Source organism: Curcuma longa, chromosome 1 (genome assembly GCF_044706935.1).
Source record: "Curcuma longa cultivar G26 ecotype Majalengka, Jawa Barat chromosome 1, ITB_CL_G26_1.1, whole genome shotgun sequence".
Lineage (NCBI taxonomy): Eukaryota > Viridiplantae > Streptophyta > Magnoliopsida > Zingiberales > Zingiberaceae > Curcuma > Curcuma longa.
This window is the reverse complement of record NC_133861.1, coordinates 1,277,226-1,298,087: the sequence shown is the minus strand read 5'-3', so window position 1 is coordinate 1,298,087 and position 20,862 is coordinate 1,277,226. Positions and strand designations below refer to the sequence as shown.

Genomic DNA, 20,862 nt, shown 5'->3' with positions numbered 1-20,862 from the left:
GAAAAGACTTTCAAAATTGAAAACATCATTTCAATCTAAACAAACTACATAAAACCACATTATTACAATCATAAGAACCAAGGAAAAGAAGCCAAAACAAGGACAAGATTCTCAAACTAAGAAACTTAACCACAAAGATTTCTATGTAAATTATATGTTTGTCACTGAATTATATGGGAAAAAACACAGAAACTCAGTAATTTCTTCCTTGCAATGAGTTACAGCATCAAGTAGTTGCAAGATTTTGATGGAGAAAAAAAATATAAAAAGGGTAGTCCGGTGCACGAAGTTCCTGCCAATGCGGAGTCTCGGGAAAGGGTCTATTATACGCAGCCTTATGTTTTGCAAGAGACTATTTTCGAGACTTGAACCCGTGACTCCAGGTCACACAGCAACAACATTACCGTTGCGCCAAAACTCCCCTTCTGATGGAGAAAAAATATAAACAAAAAATTTCCTTAAAAATTGAAAACATCATTTCAATCTAAATGATAGCTAAAAATATATCAGTACAATTACAAAAACAAAGCAAAAGAAATCAAACAAGGACAGGATTCTCAAAACTATGAAACTTTAACCACAAAGATTTCTGTGTAAATTATACATGTTTGTCACTGAATTATTTGGAAAAAAAACAGTAATTCAGTAACTTCCTCCTTGGAACTAGTTGCAGGCTCAAATAGATGCAAGTTTTGATGGAGAAAATATGTAAACAGAAATTTTCATACAAAAGTGAACCTAACTACCAAGGTAGGGACAATAGCAACTAGTGCCCTTGCAACTTTCTCATCCTCCACTTCCTCTTCTTCTTCTTGACCGGTTTATCATTGAATCCGCCACTAGTGGTAGGTTGGCAGCAAATTGACCAATGTCAAACATCCATATGCATATGCCCAACAACTCATTACATATATAATTAAAAGGAGACGTACAAGAATCTAGATAGTCCAGAATTCCTGTTGACCAATTATAATACTAGTAATGTTCAAATTAATTAAATTAATTTTCTACGTTAACTAATATTTTCTTTTGAGATCCACACAAAGCTATATTTTCTTTAAGTCACCTTTTAATATGTTCATACCAAGGTTCAAAATCAAGAGCCGTGCCGAAGTTTCGAACTTAGATTGGAACAATACTATTTCAGTTTGGTGTCAATGTTTCGACATATGGTGCTAGTAGATAATTGAAAGGGGGAGACAAAGGAGATATAAAAGAAGATAACACAATTATATATCTAACTTCATATTTTGTGTTTCATTTAGAATTTGTAAAGCTACAAAAGAAATAACAACCATTATTTCAATTCATCTAGTGGCATTTTGTAGCATGTCAAGAGATGTTGAATGCGCACACTATCAACATGATTGGCACAACAACATAGGATTGATTAACTATGTCATGCCGAGTAATATTGAGTTTCGACAATTTATTGAAATGATGTATTTAGATAATGTTATCCGGCATTGTACGAGATTTCAAGTCATGGTTTACCACACAAATTTATTTATTTTTCATTTTAGCATCAATCAGAGTAGCACCTAATTTATCGAGTTTCAACAATTTATGGAAATGATGCATTTAGATAATGTCACCCGGCATAATACGAGATTTCAAGTCATGGTTCATAGCACACAAATTATTTTTCATTTTAGCATCAATTATAGTAGGCACCTAATTGTTCTATCTATTATTTTCTTTTTTGGCAACTCCATTCATCCATTTTAGCATTCTCATTTTTGTTACATTAACATTTTATACGTGCTGCTTCTTAATAGTTTGACACCAATTCATAAAGCATGACAAAATGTACCATGACACATTGCATACACTATCGGCACAACGACATAGGATTGATTAACTATGTCATGCCAAGTAATATCAAGTTTTGACAATTTATTGAAATGATACATTTAGATAATGTCACCTGGCACAATACAAGATTTCAAGTCATGGTTCATACCACACAAATTTATTTATTTTTCATTTTAGCATCAATTAGAGTAGCACCTAATTGTTCTATCTATTATTTTCTTTTTTGGCAACTCCATTCATCCATTTTAGCATTCTCATTTTTGTTACATAAACATTTTATATGTGTTGCTTCTTAATAGTTTAACACCAATTCATAAAGCATGACAAAATGTACCATGGTCATGGATTATAATATCGTTCCATTATTTGCATGCGTGAAAATTTGTGTTCAATCCATTAATCAACTTGCGAAACATCACAAACAAAATTGGTCAGACCTCTTCCGCAACGAAGGCAACACAATTGAACTCTTCACTAGAAGCATTTGAGGCTTCCACGACAATTGTGTGAAGCCTCCTGCCCTTCTATGAAGACACTAACATAGAGAGTGAGGAGGTTCCCTTGAGGCACAGCAGAGGCTTTAACAACACAACAGAAAACTTCACCTTCCTAAAAGGTGGCAACAGTGTGTTGGTACATCCTGAGGTAGCCAAGCTGGCACGTGAGAAGCTTCCTCATTCTTTCACGAAAGTGGCGACAGCGTATTGGTATGTCCTTAGATTCTTCTCTTCCCCAAGGCTTCTAAATGTTCTTCTCTTTCTTGATTCTTCCTATCCTCCTCAACTGCCTCTAGCATGGCATGTTAGTTGGGATTGAGATCTATAAAAATTATATTTATTAGAATAAGTCTCGTAGAATAGGTCCATAAAACCCCTATATAAATAGGGGTTTGTATCTTCATAATGGAATAAGATTTTCTGATTTATTTTGATAACATGGTATCAGAGCCCTAAACCTAATTAGTTTTGGCGCCGACTTCCTCTTGCGATCGCGATTTCCGAATCGCGATTTCCCTATTGTGCGACGTCCTCTTCCCGACTATTCGCCGATCGCAATCGCCGCAAGGAGAAGAAGCTGCGTTCCTCTCTTCCTCTTCTCCTCTGATTCGCGACACTCCGCCGCCGTCCACCGAGCATCGCGATTTCCTGATTGCGCGACGCCATCCGATCGCAATCGCCGCAAGCATAAGGAGAAGGAGAAGCCGTGTTCCTCCCCGTCCGACGGAAGTGCCCGTCGCCGTTGCCACCCATGCGCCGGACAGGGATTTCAGTTAAGAATACTTTTCCTAATCCTTCCGCCATCAGCTCCGTTCTCGAAGCCCTAGCCACCAGCCGCGTGGAGGAGGCTGCTGTTACTACTACTACGACGCCTTCCCTAGCCGCCCTCTGGAGCTCGCTTCCCTACTTTTGCTTGCAAGCTTCTAGTGGCCTAAGCCGACGCCTTCGGATCTAACTTTTCTTCTCCTCCCGCATTGTGTGCCACCACAAGGTGGTCATTGCTTCCTTATCAAGTTGTTGCTACACATTCCAGAGCGCTACCGTCGAAACGGAGGGCAGAAACGGAGGGTGTTGGCTGTGATCATCTGGCTGCGCATCGAGGGATTCGGATCGCAGAGAGGAATGATGGGGAAGAAGCCGGTGTGGATGAAGGCGGTGATCTATGGCTTGTCGCCGTTCCAGCAGTAGGTCTTTTTGGAATTTGTCTTCAAATTTGGAATATTTTTTTTCAACAACAATTCACAACAGTAAGTTTGTTCGATCTTTGGGAGCTGCATATCTTTGGATTTCCTTCAGTAAAGATCAGAGTTATTTGATTTCTCTTGTGACATCAAAATAAACCTTCTATCGTGATGGATAGAAACAAAGGAGGAGACTTTCTGAAACTCTGACATCAAATTCTAGTGGTATTATATGTAACTATTGTCGCAAGCCGGGTCATACAAAATTTAAGTGCAGAAAGCTTCAGTACAAAAATCAACAAAAACATCGGGCTCATATTGCATCCACTAATGATACCTCTGATAAATCGGTGCTTGTCTCTGCAGAAGAATTTGTCAAGTTCTCTCAATATCAGGATTCACTTAAGTCTTCATCTTCCTCTATCACTGCTATTGCTGATTCAGGTAACCACAATACATGTTTTGTTTCCTCATCCTCTAAGTGGGTCATTGATTCTGGTGCCACGGATCATATGACAAGTAATTCTAGTCTCTTTTCTACTTTCACGCACAAATCCAACACTCCTATTGTTACCTTAGCTGATGGGTCTTCATCTTGCGTTCGTGGGTCTGGCACTGTCAATCCCACTCCTTTGCTTTCCTTATCCTCTGTCTTACATTTACCTAATTTATCCTTTAATTTGCTCTCTGTTAGTCAATTAACTCGCAATCTTAACTGTTGCATCTCATTCTTTCCTGATCATTGTTTAGTTCAGGATCTTTTGACGAAGAAGACTATTGGTAAAGGACATGAAAATGGAGGTCTCTACATTCTTGATTCACCTACCCCAAGATCTCTCGTTTGTTCAGGTGAAAATTCTCCTTTTGAGGCTCATTGTAGGTTAGGACATCCATCTCTTCCATTGCTCAAGAAACTCTGTCCACAATATAGTAGCATATCTTCATTAAATTGTGAGTCATGTCAGTTTGCAAAGCATCACCGTCTTAGTTCAAGTCCAAGGATAAATAAACGTGCTATTAGTCCTTTTGAGTTAGTTCATTCTGATATTTGGGGTCCTTGTCCTATTTTGTCTAAACCTGGTTTTAGGTATTTTGTCACTTTTGTGGATGATTATTCTCGTGTAACTTGGTTATACTTAATGAAAAATCGTTCTGAGTTATTTTCTCTATTTTATGCTTTTTGTGCGGAAATCAAAACTCAGTTCAATATGTCCATCCGTACTTTACGAAATGACAATGCCAAAGAATATACGTCCAGTCTATTTCAATCTTATATGAGTCAGAATGGTATACTTCATGAAACCTCTTGTGTTGATACTTCATCCCAGAATAGTGTGGCTGAACGTAAGAATAGACATCTTCTTGAAACAGCACGAGCTCTTTTATTTCAAATGAATGTTCCCAAGTCTTTTTGGGCAGATACGGTTTTTACTGCATGTTTTCTTATTAACCGTATGTCATCCTCTGTTCTTCATGGTGAGACTCCTTACAAAATTTTGTTTTCTAACAAGTCATTATTTCCTGTTAACCCTAGGATATTTGATGGCACTTGTTTTGTTCGAGATGTCCGTCCACAAGTCACTAAATTAGATCCCAAATCTTTGAAATGTACTTTCCTTGGTTATTCTCGTCTTCAAAAGGGTTATAGGTGCTATTATCCTAGTATTAATAAATATCTTGTTTCAATCGATGTTGCTTTCATGGAAGACACACCTTATTTCTCATCCTCACATATCCCGACTTCTCAAAAGGAAGATGATGATTTATTGGTATATTCTGTTACATCCTCTACACCTGTCTTAGAACCGGCTCTTGTCAAACCTCCTAGTATTGAAATATACTCCAGGCGTCGACCTCCTGATTCATGTCCTGCACCTACTACTTCGTCATCAGATCCAATTCCGAATGATGATCTTCCTATTGCATTACGAAAAGGTAAATGTCAGTGTACTTATCATATTTCTTCGTTTGTTTCTAATAATGGCTTGTCATCCTCTTCCTGTTCTTTTATTGCTTCACTTGACTCTATTTATGTTCCTAAAACTGTCCGTGAGGCCTTATCTCATCACGGTTGGCGAAATACAATGATAGAGGAAATGAAAGCCTTGGATGATAATGATACTTGGGACTTGGTTGATCTACCTCCAGGAAAATAAGCTATTGGATGCAAATGGATATTTAATGTTAAAGTCAATCCAGATGCATCAGTTGCTAGAATAAAAGTTCGTCTTGTTGCTAACGGTTATGCTCAAACATATGGTGTGGATTATTCTGATACTTTTTCTCCTGTTGCAAAGTTGACATCTATTCGATTATTTATTTCTCTTACTGCTACTCATCATTGGCCTTTACATCAACTTGATATCAAGAATGTTTTTCTTCATAGTGATCTTCAAGAGGAGGTGTATATGGAGCAACCTCCTGATTTCGTTGCTCAGGGGGAGATGGGGCGAGTTTGTCATCTTCGAAAAATTTTATATGGGTTGAAACAAAGTCCTCGTGCTTGGTTTGAAAAATTTATTCAGGTTATTGAAAAGTTTGGTATGAAGAAAAGCAAGTCTGATCATTCTGTGTTCTACAAGCAGTCAGGAACTGGTGTTATTCTATTAGTTGTATATGTGGATGATATTGTGATTACTGGTAATGATACTACGGGAATTTCATCTCTCAAATCTTTCATTTTCACTCAGTTTCATACAAAAGATTTAGGGGTGCTAAAGTATTTCTTAGGTGTTGAAATTATGAGGAGTAAAAATGGTATATTTCTATCTCAGAGGAAATATGTTCTTGACTTATTAACTGAGACGGGAAAGTTAGGAGCAAAACCTTATAGTACTCCAATAACTCAAAACGTGGATCTTACAGTAGATAGAGAATTATTTGAACATCCAGAGAGATATCGAAGGTTGGTTGGGAAGTTGAACTATCTTACCTTGACTCGTCCAGATATTGCATATCCGGTTAGTGTTGTTAGTCAGTATATGTCATCTCCAACAGTTCATCATTGGGCAGCATTAGAGCAAATTTTATGTTACTTAAAGGGCGCACCCGGACGAGGTATTGTATATAAAAATCATGGGCACACTCATATTGAATGTTTTTCAGATGCAGATTGGGCAGGTTCTAAAATGGATAGGAGGTCTACTTTAGGTTATTGTATCTTTGTTAGAAGAAATTTAATATCATGGAAATACAGGACTATGGCATAGTCTGTGTGTGAAATAATGTGGATATATCAACTGTTGACTAAAGTAGGACTCAAAATTTCAATACCAGCAAAACTATAGTGTGATAATCAAGCTGCTATTCATATTGCATCAAATCTCATGTTCCATGAGCGGACTAAGCACATTGAAATTGAATGTCATTTTGTTCGTGAGAAAATTCAACAAGGCTTGATCACTACAGGATATGTAAAAACTGGAGAACAATTAGGGGGCATCTTTACAAAAGCTTTAAATGGGATCCGAGTTGATTATCTTTGTAACAAGTTGGGCATGATTAATATCTATGCTCCAACTTGAGGGGGAGTATTGGCTATAAAATTATATTTATTATAATAAGTCTCGTAGAATAGGTCCATAAAACCCCTATATAAATAGGGCTTTGTATCTTGTAATGGAACAAGAATTTCTGGTTTATTTTGTTAGCAAGATCAAACTCAAGCTCAGAATGAGATTTCAGACATTTGACCATATTATTATGAAATTTTCCTTTCAACATAATGGACCATAGTGATTAATAGGCAAGCTTCCAAAAACTCCATTATTTTGACTGCTCGGTTTTATTTTATATTTTCATCAATATCCATCCTACGCAACTAAAAGGAATTTAGTGTTCAACCATCGTAATTTTTTCAACTACTCCATTGATTCTTTTTATATAACTTGGATAACTGAAATACATTTTTAATACATTTTTATTCAGCTTCAGTTCAACTTTCTCAAGAGATTGGTTTGCCCGGGGGCTGGGGAAAGGTTTATTTTATGCAGCTTTACCTTACTTTGTAAAAGGTTATTTTCGCAACTCAAACCCATGACCTCCATGTCACACAGCAACAACTTGTCAGTTAATACAATATGTTTGTAAATAACATATACCAAAAGATTATGGTATGCTGATATTTAAAAATAAAACACGATCAGCTATCATATGTCCCAGAATAAAAAACATTGATCATCCAATCAAACACAGGAGGTCTGTCAGTTTGAAAATAGTGTTGTTTCTCTCATTCAATGTTAAATCAAATCCAATTGAGTCTCAAGTCTCAAATAATATGTTTATACTAATTTATGAGGGATGATGAATATGACAACCAAGTATATGAATTTGAAGATTGATGAGCAGTAAGAATGAGCTGCACTATGACAAAGATGTAAAGTGAGTGAATCAGTAGGTGAGAACATGTTCCTTCAGTGGATGTGCAAGAGGTAGAAAGAGGCTACTGATAATTGTGATGTCAGACATGATGCATGTTTTTCCAAAATTCATTTAACCATTGCTAGGATATTATACAAGACATTGATATTATGTTGATTACACCAAGAAAAATACGTGCCTGTGCAAAACAAGGTTGGATGAAGCAAAATAACCAACTGTGTTGCAGTAATAAGGCAAGATGATTTGAACAAGAGACTGGATGGGAGAATGTAATCTTCCAGCATCATGGAATTATACTGTTAAACCAATTATGAAACTATGAAGCCACTTTATATTCAGTTTCTATCAATCTACATGTGAAACATCTTTTGAACAATATACGTTGTGAGACTCAATCAATTAAGAATTTCATGTGAATACAGTAAGAGATCACACCTTAAAGATTCTAAATGTGTATAGATATTCTTCAATCAGTCTAGACAAAGAACAAGAAGATATAGGTAGCACAAACTATTTAGTGCACGAAACATGCAATATTGTGAGGACACAAATAAACTTTCTGAATAATAAAAAGTAACTGAGGAAATATTTACAAATTGGTTTCTTAAATGGAACTAGTTATAAATCCAACTTTCAACTAGAATATAAAGATGCATGGAAATAGTGAAAATAAGACTACTAACTTTGATGCACAAAGGAACAGCAAATAGTCCCAAAGAATTAGACTATATGAAATATCAAGGGAAGATACTGAAATATCAAATAACCCCTTGATGAAACTAGTAGTAAAAATTTTACCTGCCTGGCAGGCGGACTACTGTTGAAGTCTTTTTCTCCATTCTCCTCCTCCAGAATGTAAGCAAGCACAACCAGAGTATCACCAAAGGGCGCAATGCCAGATATATAGTAGCTTGTTTGAAAAGATGCTACAATATCCACATACTTTGTACTAGTTATGGATAAACTTCTTTGCAGCCCATTTGCTCCACTCGATTGGTTGGTCTTAATCGCTGCTATTTTAACAGATGTTCCCCAGCCAATAACCAAGAGTGTGTCAGCCTGGACATGGGAAAGAAGTGCTTAGCATGTAAACACTGACTTACAGAAGATTGGTCACTATAAAATACAAACCATATGTAGTTTCTAGGAAATTAAGTCTTGTGATGATTTCTGACTTTTTATTATTAAAAGGAAAATGATATAAACTACTTGGTGTAATTATTCAATGTCACCATCAAGAAAGCCTTTTCCAACATAATTTGAACCCTTCTCCTAAATGACTTACAGAAAAGTCTGATCCTCCAACTACCACAACAGTAATATTGATTTTCACATGTATGAACTAAAAATTTAGGAAGCAAAAAACTACTTTTTACACCTGAAATAAAAATGAATGACTAAACATCTCTCAAACAAAACAAGACTTGAGCACGTGTCTTCTTCAGTTATGACGTCTCAGAATATGCATCACTAACTCAGGTGGAAAGATCCATTCTAAACATGAACAAATGTGATTACAAGGAAAATACAGTAAAGCTAACCTTTCCGGACCTCAAGTCCTGTAACCAAAAATACTATAAATCGACTTAGCTATTCCATTTACTAAGAGACAAGCAGTGGGTTTACTATTTAAAGAAATGCCTTATGTATTGTTTGCTACAAAGTTTGCAGCATGCCATTCTGTCCAATATATACAATCCCCAAGCTAACTTAAGTACTTTCCTTAATTTACACTTTCTTTGAAAAAGACTGGATAACAATGTAATGATGGATCATTCTCAACAAACCTGCCAGACCAAGTGAGGAAGTAAAAGTTCAGGGCGTGGACTTCCTCTTGGCCTCTCAATAAAAGCAATGCGTTGATTATTGGCCATGTCATAAATTTTCACCCCTGCATCATTTGCCCAAGCAATTAGGTTTGTTCTCCATCTGACAGCATGTATTGGACCTTCACCATCATGAAGAACCTAGATAGGAACAAATAAAGAGAAATTGTTAATGTTATAGCTCTATTAATGGTGATTATAACAGTAGAAGAGATGTTGGAGCACCCGATATACCTGTTTACTGTATCCAAACCAATTCTTCATATTCAGAAAAAGTTGACCAGCCAAACCACCCGAAACAAATCTCCTTGAGGCTTTGCGTGAAAAATCAGGGTCTAAAGCCATTGTCTTCATTGGGCGATGGTACTCAAATTTTAATTTTTCATCAGTAAATAGGCCATTTATGACTATAGTTCCATCATCTGAACAGCTACCAACATATTCACCTTCTGAATCAAAGCTGATGTCATTCACAGTGGCTGTGTGGGCAGTATATTCTTTGACCTGTGAAGAAAAGAATTTAGTTGTGACAACATATAGAGGATGTTCAAGCAGCAATGCTCATTTGAAACAAGATCTAGCAAAGGCTTATTAGAAGTTAAAACATCAACGACATTCACATCTATTTAACATAGGCTAACAAATTACAATCCATAATTTAATGAGAAACTCTATAAAACTTAATCTACAATCATATTTTGTTTACTATAGAAGGAAAATAATCAAAAGAAAAAAAAATCCAGAGGGAGAGCAAGCACCAATGAAAAGGAAGGCTGATTCTTGGATGTTCAAATGTGTGATGGACACATCTTATAAATAATAATTTTTTTATTCATTTATAAATTATACAGCCTGTTAAGATGAAGATCTCAGTACAAAATTGAATGATTACAAAAGCTAAATGGCACAACATACAAAAAGTCAAACAGCACAGCATACATACCCTTCTTGTACCAGCATATGGCTAGGAGACGTGCAAATGGGAGGTTGATCTTGCTCTATGCTAAGCTAGAGTAATTAGCATAAAACCGAAATAATTGGGAAGTGGCAATTGTGGTCCACGAGCATAACAAACAAAGCGCTAAGATAAGCAAAAGCATCCAAAATTGGCACATATCTTTGATGACAGATGACAAGTAACCTCGCATCCCGCTTGCTCCTGGAGGTCATACCTAGAGTCCTAGACCATACTCAGGCATGGTCCCCATGCCATTTGCCCCTATAGTACTAAGAGATGCCTAGACATGACCCCCATGCCTTACTTGCACATGGTCCCCATGCCATACCTGCACATGGTCTCTTCCAGTTTTAGACACTACATGGGTATGACCTTCCCACCTACCTACATGTATAAATACTCAAGTATTACCAGAAAAGGGGAGAAGAATCTTTCATTGTTTAATGTCTTTGTATTCTTTCTACATCCGCCCTTGTATAACTTAAGCATCAAAGGATCTCTGTCGTACAATTCTTGACACTTTCTTACCCTCTTTCTAGTGTGTACAGATTGGGTGTCTACTACTTGGCCTCAATAATCTCCACCTCAGTCGCTTCCACATCATCCAACTTTGGCCTCATCGTCATCCATTTTAGCATTCCAAATCAATAGCAGTTTTTCATCATATCATTTTTGACGTCATTTGTATGAGGTCCCCCAAGGTGGACAAGTGAAGGAGATGATCAAGCCTGAGAACAACAAGATTCACCTACTCAAGAAGAAAAGGAAGTTTCTAAAAGAAAGTTGGATGACGACAACCATCCTACCTAGGAACATCAACATCATCTCAGGAGGAGAGAGTCCTCTAAGTTGTCCAACTCGAGAATCTACTACTGCGAAAGGCATTCACCAACATCCCATTATCGCAAGGTCCCCTTGTATATTTCTCGAGGCTTAGTGCCATGCCTCTCTAACCTCCTAAAGGTTGGTCTTTAGGATGCATTGAGTTCCACTGCAATGAGTTGCAACTTTAATTGGATACTCTCTATTTTATTATTATTCTGATTCACACATCTGTCCCCTTAGAGATTCACCCAATGTTTAGGTATCAAGCTCCCCCTTTGTCTCAAGGATTCGCCCAAGGTAGGGGTTGACTGTCGATTCTCTTCGAAATCTCAAAGGTTGCCTAAGGTCTTAGGATTAAGCTCCCCCTTCGCCTGAGAGGTTCTTCCAAAGTACGGGTCAACTTTCATTTCTCTCTTAGACTGCCTGAGGTCTTAAGATCGAGATTCCCCTTCACCTCAGAATTTCACCCAAGGAAGGGGTCCACTTTCGATTCTCTCATGGACCTCAAAGGTTCAACCAATATCTCGGGATCAAACTTCCTCATCACCATAGAGGATCTCCCAAGGTAGGGTCGACTTTTAATTCTCTCCTACACCTTAGAAATTCGCCTAGGTTTCAAGACCGAGCTCCCCCTTCGTCTCATAGGTTCATCGAAGGCAAGGATTAACTTATAATTCTCTTGCCGACCTTAAAGGTTCACCCAAGGTCTCAAGATCGAGTTCCCCCTTCGTCTCAAAGGTTCGCCCAAGACAAGGATTACACCCCTTAGAAGTTTGCCCAAGGTCTTTGGATCGAGCTCCTACTAAGTCTTAGAGGCTCATCCAAGGTAGGGGTTGACTTTCAATTCTCTTCTAGAACTCAAAGGTTTGCTCAAGATCTCAGGATAGAGCTCCCTCATTGCTTCAAAGGTTCACCCAAGGTAAGAGTTGACTTTTAATTCTCTCCCAAACCTCACATGTTCACCTAAGGTCTTAAAATCGAGCTCGCCATTCGCTTTAAAGTTCATCTAAGGCAAGAGTCAACTTTTGATTCTCTCACACCCCAAAAGCTTGCCCAAGATCTCAAATCGAGCTCTCCCTTCACCTCAGAAGTTCGCCCAAGGCATGGGTCAACTTTTAATTCTCTCTCAAATCTTAGAAGTTCACCTAAGGTTTCAGGATCGAACTCTCCCTTTACTTTAGAGATTTGCCTAAGGCAAGGATCAACTTTCGATTATATCTCTCCTAGACCGTAAAGCCCATGGTCTCAGGACCAATCTCTTCCCCCCTTAGCCCACAGCTCTGCAATCGACTCCTTTAAGCCGAGACTAGTTTATTACATATTCATACCCAGGTCTTTTTTATCTAAATCAAATTCATTATATGTTCATCCATTACCAAATCTACTTGAGCACAAAAGCCTCGAGAAGAAGACTCATTAAAGCCCCCACATTGAGCCTATGACTCATTCTCAGCCTCAATCACGGTCCCAAGAATACTTCTATGTATCTCTATTTTCTAGTCCATCTCTACCACATCAAAGTCTCTGAATACCTCAACCTTAGCTTTCAATTCCACCTAAATGTTAGGGGGGCCCACCTTTAACTTGAGCACTCTAATCGAGTCTTATACACCTCAACTCCTCGACTCGACTTGAAGGGGAGACTAGTGATACCCTAGGCGTGGCCTCCCATCTCGCCTGCACTTGATCTTATAGGCCACACCTGAATTCCTAAGTCATACCTGAGCAGGGTTCCCATGCCATTTGCCCCTACAATCCTAGACCATGCCTACGCATGGTCCCCATGCCATACCTAGATATGATTCCTTATAGTTGTAGGTCTACTTAGATATGAACTCCCACCTAACTACATGATATAACCACCAGAAAATGGGGAGAAGAATCTCACTCTCTCTTTAGTGTCTTTGCATTCTTTCTATATCCACATTTGTGTGACGTTGTCCGACAACTCTAGTGTCCATAACACATTTTATAATGTGTGCAGGTCGGACGTCTACTACTTGGACCGAATGATCTCCGCCTCAACTACTTCCCACATCATCCAACCTTGACCTTATCATCGTCCATTTCAGCATTCAACTCAACAACAGATTTCCGCTGCATTAACACACATCATAGTGAAATATTAAAACCCAATCAAGTGTTCAAATGTGGTTCTAGGCGATTGGCCAACCACCTCAATTGTAGATGGAGACTTGTTCATGTTAAAATCTTAGTAAAATAGGAAAAACAAACAAAATCAAAAATAGAAAAATAAATCAAGTGAAAATCACATGACACAGTGAAAACTGGTAATAATCATCAATGAAAAAAAAAGTTGATACTGAAAAATAAACAAATAATAGAGGGGAAATTGCAAAAGAAACTAGAAAAACACACCTAGTATGGAGAGAAGGGGAAATTAAAATGGAAATCACAGAATACTTGAATCATAAGTGGTGTTGGGTGAAGAAAATGAGTCGATAGAGGGGTGTGTCAAGCAAAGAAATAGCATCAAACTTAGGAATTGTGCCAGACGGATCTAAAAGTAGGGTAGAAATTAGAAATTAAGGTTAACTAATCCCTATTAAATGAACCACAATCTAATAAGCGAACTAAAACCTAAAAACCATTTTTTCTAGGCTACCTAAGCAATCCACCTATGCCAATTTTTAATTAGTCAATTAATACAAATCATTTATCCCCTAGGCAAGGTGGAGAAGGATCAAAACCACCTAAGCTGCCTAGACTGAGTTTTAAAACCATGAACTCAATTTGAAAAAAATAAAAATAATTCCCACATATATAGGAGGTTACCGCTTGCATTTACGCACACAAAGGGGACAACACTAGTGTCTCCTTGCAAACGATTGCATCTAGCTGCCACCTATATGCCTCTTGAAGGGTAGTCACCCTTTCCCCTCTCAAAGAATCATTCCTTCCCATTTCCTTTTTGTTGAGTCGTCGTTGCTCTTTCCCCTCTCAAAGAGTCATTGCTGCCCTTTTCCCCTTTTAAGAAGACGTTGTTAGCACCCCTCCTGGTCCCTATACGACAGTTGCCACAATTCACTCACACTACCCTCTCCCCCAAACTCGAGTATTCAATCTCCATTCCCTTAAATAGTCAAACCTCCCCAAGAAGTCGACCTCCCTCCAACAATACTTGATGTTAGTTTGTCATGTCATACTTAGTTAAAGGGCATATAACCATTAGATTGTGGCATGTATGGCATACAGACAAATATATCTAACTCAAGCCCACATGATCCTAGAGTTGTTTTACATCAAATATAGTTAGGCATTGCCGAACCAAAGATTATACAACTAGAGATATAACGAGTTCATGATAGTCACACATTGTCAACATCTAATTAGCAATCACATAGTCAAAGAATTCCGACGTCGAAACAAATAGAAACCCTCTTTTATAAGATACCATTATGTTTTCTTATCTGAGAATGAAAATAAAAGTAATTTATAGCGATTGACATATCTTAGTGATAGATAGACAAGAGACAATATGTAATATCATTTAACCTTCTTATTTATACTTGTCTACTTTTTGTTTAATTTTCTTTGGAAGGATCTCTAACCAATTTTTCTAATACACCTACCCCTGCGTTATTCTTCTAACTCATCTCAAGGTTGGTAGAGGTATTGAATTAGCTTATTAGGTGCACTACCATCTTGTTGCTCTAAAACACAACTATTGGAGTTGAAGCTTTTGTGAGTCTTTTTGATTCTTTTGTTATTTTTTCTACTTTAGTGAACATATACTTTTCCTGTTTAAACAACAACAACAACAACCAAGCATGGAATCGACTATATGGATCTTTCTACATTATTATCTATATTTAAATTTATTTTATTTTATTTTATCGCTATTAATCAAGTCTTCTTTGATCTTCCTCTTCCTCGTTTAATGTGTGCATTTGTCATAGTTTTATATCACCTAACTGAAATATTTATTAGTCTTCTAAGTACATATTCATACCATCTTAAACGTGTCTCCTAAAGTTTTCCATCAATAGGTGCAACTCCGACTTTAACTCTAATATTCTCATTTCTTATCATGTCCATTCTCGTATGTCTACACATCTACCTTAACATTCTTATCACTACGACTCTCATCTTCTACTGGTGTGCTCGAGTCATAGCCCAACATTCAATTTCATATAACATATCAAGTCTAACCGCCATTTTATAGAACTTCCCTTTAAGTTTTATAGGTACTTTACAATAACAAAGAACATGTGATGTTCTCCTCTATTTCAATCATCCTACTTGTATTCTATATAAGACATATACCTCAACTCCTCCATCCTTTTGCAAAAATGATTATAAATACTTAAAATTCTTAGTTACCAACAACTCGCCATTTTCTATCTTAACAATTGTCTTATTATGTCTAATATTCCTAAACTTAAATTTCATATATTCTGTCTTTACTTTATTAAGTCAAAAACCTTTCACTTCTAATATTTCCCACTAAGATTCGAGTTTACATTTATTCCTTCACATATCTTGTCTATTAAAATAATATCATCTACAAATAACATGTACCATGGTAACGTGTCTTGAATTAGTCTAGAGTTCATCAATGATTAGTGTAAAAAATAGACTTAAAACTGATTCTTAATATACAAAACGCTTCGATTAATCTGCTTAGAATATTCACTCTTGTCATTAAATTTTCGTACATATCCTTAATTATTTCAATATATACTACGCTAATATTTTTCTTATAGAATTCTCCACATAATTTCCCCTTGGACTTTGTCATAAACTTTTTTTAGGTCGATGAATATCATGTGTAAGTTTTGCTTCTATTCCCGATATTTTTCAATTAGTTGTCTAAGAAATATATAGCTTCTATTATCGACCTTCCAAGCGTAAATCCAAATTGATTTTCGATTACTGGTTTCCTTCCTTAATCTTTTTGCTATTACTCTTCCTCAAAGTTTCATAATATGACTTATTAACTTAATACCCCTATAATTAACACAATTTTATATGTCTCCTTTGTTTTATATACGGGGGCTAAAGTACTTACTCTCCACTAATTAAATTTTTTTTCATTTTCAATATCAGATTGAATAACTTTGCAAGTCATCTAATGCCTGCCTTCCCTAGGCACTTTCATATCTCTATCAGAATATCATCTGGTACATCTACTTTTTTATTATACATCTCATTTAAAGTTTACTCTACTTTTGAAGTTTGAATTCTACGATAAAAGTTTAAATTTCTATACTTCTCTGACTTACTTAAATTACCTAAATTAAGTTGGTCACCTAAACCTTGATTAAAAAATTGATGAAAATACTTTTTCCATCGCTCTTTTATTTCTCATCATTCACTGGTACTCTATTACATTCATCTTTAATGTATCATATTTGGATAAGATCTTTAAAGATGTTATATTTATTTTGTTGCTAGAAAACATTTTATGTTCTTAAATTGAAATAGTTTGTTTCCTTTTATGAATGAATCATATTTGAAATATTGGTGTTTTATATGCATATGGTTGCTCTTGTTATTCTGCAATATTGAGTAGGATGTGCTTCGAAAGTTATTTAGCATTTTCGGGGTAGTGTCGATGTTATTGACCTATCATCAGTGGTCATTACTAGTCATAGGAAGGGGCTCGTGAAAAAAAAAAACTACTCTCCTATGTCACTTAAGAGCCTATATATGCTTACAAGCGCGTGTGGAGAAAGGGAAAGACACTCTACCAACAATCAAAAATCATCTTCTAATCCTTCTTTAGATCCAGACCAAGCTTCCGTTGGGATAGATCCTCCCTGTAAATTGTCCCTGATTCGTTCAAGCAGGTCCATTAAACTATTGTAATTTGGTCACGACAATTATCCATTATGTCAGACCAAATATGGCATAGTGTCAGCAACGCATAGTTGCAAATATAGAATTTTCCTTGCGACCGTGGCTCAGTGAACAAAGTTTCAAACCTCAATTAAAAAAAATTAAAACTGTGTCCTAACTCAATTAGCTAAGAGTTTGAAATCAAGAGAACGATGTGATCTAAAAGCCGCTCAAGAAAGAGAATTGAACTGTATCCCACCTGATTGCCCTGAAAATCAAGTATATGAACGGTGCCGTCATGGGTGCCGAGGGCGATCATACGCTCCGCGACGGCGATGGAGGCGGCGGCGTCGTTGGATAAGAGTGACGGCATGCTGCCTCCAAGCCGCTGGTACTTCAGCCTGGGTTCCTCCTCCTCCTCCTCCACCTCCTCCTCTTCCTCTTCCTCTTCCTCTTCAGCGTCATCCTCCTCCCGCTCGTCATCCCCATCGACGCCGTTCTCGGCGGGGTGGTTCGATACCATGGTCGCCAGGGGGCAAGATCCGATCGCAGTCTTCTCTTCTCCTCTCCTCTCCTCTCCTCTCTACCTGGCGCCCTGGATGGTTCGCGTGGTTTCGAAGGGTGGTCGGGTGATTTGAGGTGGCCGAGTAACTCGATCGAGAAGGGCGAGGCCAAAGGCAACAGACAAATACAATGGGTGTTTCCGTTTCTCCCTGTCCTTTTCTGCTTTTAGATGGTGGCTCCCAGACAGGCTACAGTCGTCCTTACGAATCATCCAATCGCGCGTGGTAATGATCTGGGCAAATGTCTCAATCGGAACAAGTGTTGTGATTGGATCAGTTAACATAGCGTATGAAACATTCATTTTGCAGAGCGTTTACCTTTTCTTTAAAAAAATACCTCTATTTTAAAATCATCAAAATACCCGATAGAATTTTATCATGTGCATTTTATGAAACGGCGCATTCGAAGTTTAAATATTTTTAAAAAGCACACTAAGATTTCAATATCTCCAAAGGCACATTTTTTTTTCAAAATACCCTTCTTATTTAAAAATTTTTTTAAAAAAATACTTTGCGTGGCCTTACACGTCGACGATCGCTCCACCTTTACTACGATGGTTGCTCCGGCCGACCATCCGCGCGCAGACTTGCGACGACGATCACTTAGCACTCTGCCTTCATTGGTGACTACGGTTAATCACGGAGCCAAGATTTACAATCAATTTGGACTAAATTTTTTTTTCAATGACAAACAATAAAAATTAATCCGGAACTAAGATACTGTTTATCCATCAAAATCAAAATAATTTTTCATTAAAATTATAATAAAATTTGAAATCCCCTTAGCTGAAGCTCAGGTACATTTGGCTCCGCCCTTGACAATTAAATTTTTGGTGTTTGAACTTCCATAAATGATATATTAATTTTATGCTCCAATCAAATAAGACCATATGTTTGTTATTTTATTTTTTAAAATAGTATTATTAGTCATCGAGATCAAAACATATGATTTTTTAATTTGGAAAGTATTTTAACGATCTTACAACTCTAGAATGTATTTTTAAAAACTAGATACATTTAAGTGGGGGTAAAAAGAACATAGTATTACTAAAAAAATTAAATGGAAATTACTATTTTAGGGATTTTAAAACTACGGAATGCATGTTAGAAAATAGATAAATTTTAGGAATAAAATTTTCACTTATATTTATTATGGGGTAAAAAATAGAAATATTAATTGGAATTTAAAAAAATTATCATCTATGGTTAAAAAAAAACTCCAATTGCCACTTACTCGTTCCTTAATATAATTTGTTTGAATCTCATCGGAGAATTCATAGATGGAGTTTTTCTCTTTTGTAAAAGGTGGAATTCGCTACCTTAGTAGCCCCATATAGTTGTCTTACGACCATCTGTGAAGAGGTAAATTGAGAAACTGTAGTTGGTCACGATACAGAATGGTATTTCAGAGTTTTTCTCGCTCCTTGCATAGTATAATCATCAATTTGGATTGGATCCGTGAGATTAACCTACCCCATCAAATAATTTAGACAGATTAGATTGAAATTTTATCAATCCATTTTAAGATGTGTTCAGATGGACTGATCCATCTAGGTCCGTGACCCATGTGAGTTGGCCCATGACAGTGAGTTGGTCCGCAGATTGAGAAAATTTATTTTTTTTCAAAATTTAAAATTAAAATAAAAAAATTCAATAGAGTAGGAGGGTTGATCCATCTAAATCGCGATTCAAGCATAAAAATTTTAACATGACTAATTTAAATTGTAATCCAAATTTAAATTTTTAATATTTTTGACAAATCCATAGGTTGGCCTGTTTAACTTGTAACTCGTCTTGAATTAGGTTGGGTTAGAGATTTCTCAATCTACCAAGTTGATAAATTGATCCATCTCACTCTGTCATATGTTTTTTTAATTTGGAATCAAATAAGACCCTATGTTTGTTATTTTATTTTTTAAAATAGTATTATTAGTCATCGAGATCAAAACATATGTTTTTTTAATTTGGAAAGTATTTTAACGATCTTAAAACTCTAGATTGTATTTTTTTTAAAACTATATACATTTAAGTGGGGGTAAAAAGAACATAGTATTACTAAAAAAATTAAATGGAAATTACTATTTTAGGGATTTTAAAACTACGGAATGCATGTTAGAAAATAGATAAATTTTAGGAATAAAATTTTCACTTATATTTATTTTGGGGTAAAAAATAGAAATATTAATTGGAATTTTAAAAAATTATCCAAAGACAAAAAAATTAAGAATTTAGAGAGAGAAACTCTCATCTATGATGTTCCGGCTCCTTGTCGACGACAGCTGAATCACCGGACGGGGGAGGCCGCGTCACCCGATGTTTCCACGAAGGAGGAGAAAGGACCTGAAAAGGGGGGCACTGAACGCACGGATTAGCTGGGCGTCGAGGGGTCCCGGCGTGGCCACTCCGACGCTCAAGTCAGACCGAGAGAACAATGTAAGTGTCTCTGGAGGATTCAAAATGGCTGGAATGTCATACCTGAGAGGTTTATATAGGGCGAGGGGGAGCGATACCTTCGGATCCGGCTGTAACGACCCGGCCCCTCGGCCCCTTGGGCGGCCCAATCGGCGGTCCCTTGGGCGGCCCAACTAGCGGCCCCCTTGGCGACCCCTATGTCGTCAATCGACGACCCTCGGCCGTGTCGTTACTCACTAGGACTTTCCACCCCTGGCCAGTGGATTTTTTGCCTCCCCCAGGATTCGAACTCTAGACCTCCAGGATAAGTACTAGAGTTTATGAATCCTGGTAGCCAAGTGAGAGCCTCTCACTTGGCTACCAGGATTCATAAACTCTAGTACTTATCCTGGAGGTCTAGAGTTCGAATCCTGGGGGAGGCAAAAAATCCACTGGCCAGGGGTGGAAAGTCCTAGTGAGTAACGACACGGCCGAGGGTCGTCGATTGACGACATAGGGGTCGCCAAGGGGGCCGCTAGTCGGGCCGCCCAAGGGACCGCCGATTGGGCCGCCAATTGGGCCGCCAGTTGGGCCGCCCAAGGGGCCGAGGGGCCGGGTCGTTCC

General features: G+C 37.4%; 1 protein-coding gene across 1 annotated transcript in view; it reads right to left on the bottom strand.

Annotated features, from left to right (window-relative positions):
- The window catches only part of LOC141830452 (vacuolar protein sorting-associated protein 41 homolog), a 39,455-nt gene extending 21,531 nt beyond the window's left edge, over positions 1 to 17,924 (bottom strand). The window contains exons 1-4 of the mRNA XM_074717891.1: positions 17,544 to 17,924; positions 9,934 to 10,203; positions 9,661 to 9,840; positions 8,672 to 8,932 (exon numbers count right to left, since the gene is read on the bottom strand). Coding sequence (XP_074573992.1) covers positions 8,672 to 8,932; positions 9,661 to 9,840; positions 9,934 to 10,203; positions 17,544 to 17,807 — 975 coding nt within the window. The 5' untranslated portion in view covers positions 17,808 to 17,924. The remainder of the gene's footprint in view (positions 1 to 8,671; positions 8,933 to 9,660; positions 9,841 to 9,933; positions 10,204 to 17,543) is intronic.
- Positions 17,925 to 20,862: the final 2,938 nt, after the last annotated feature.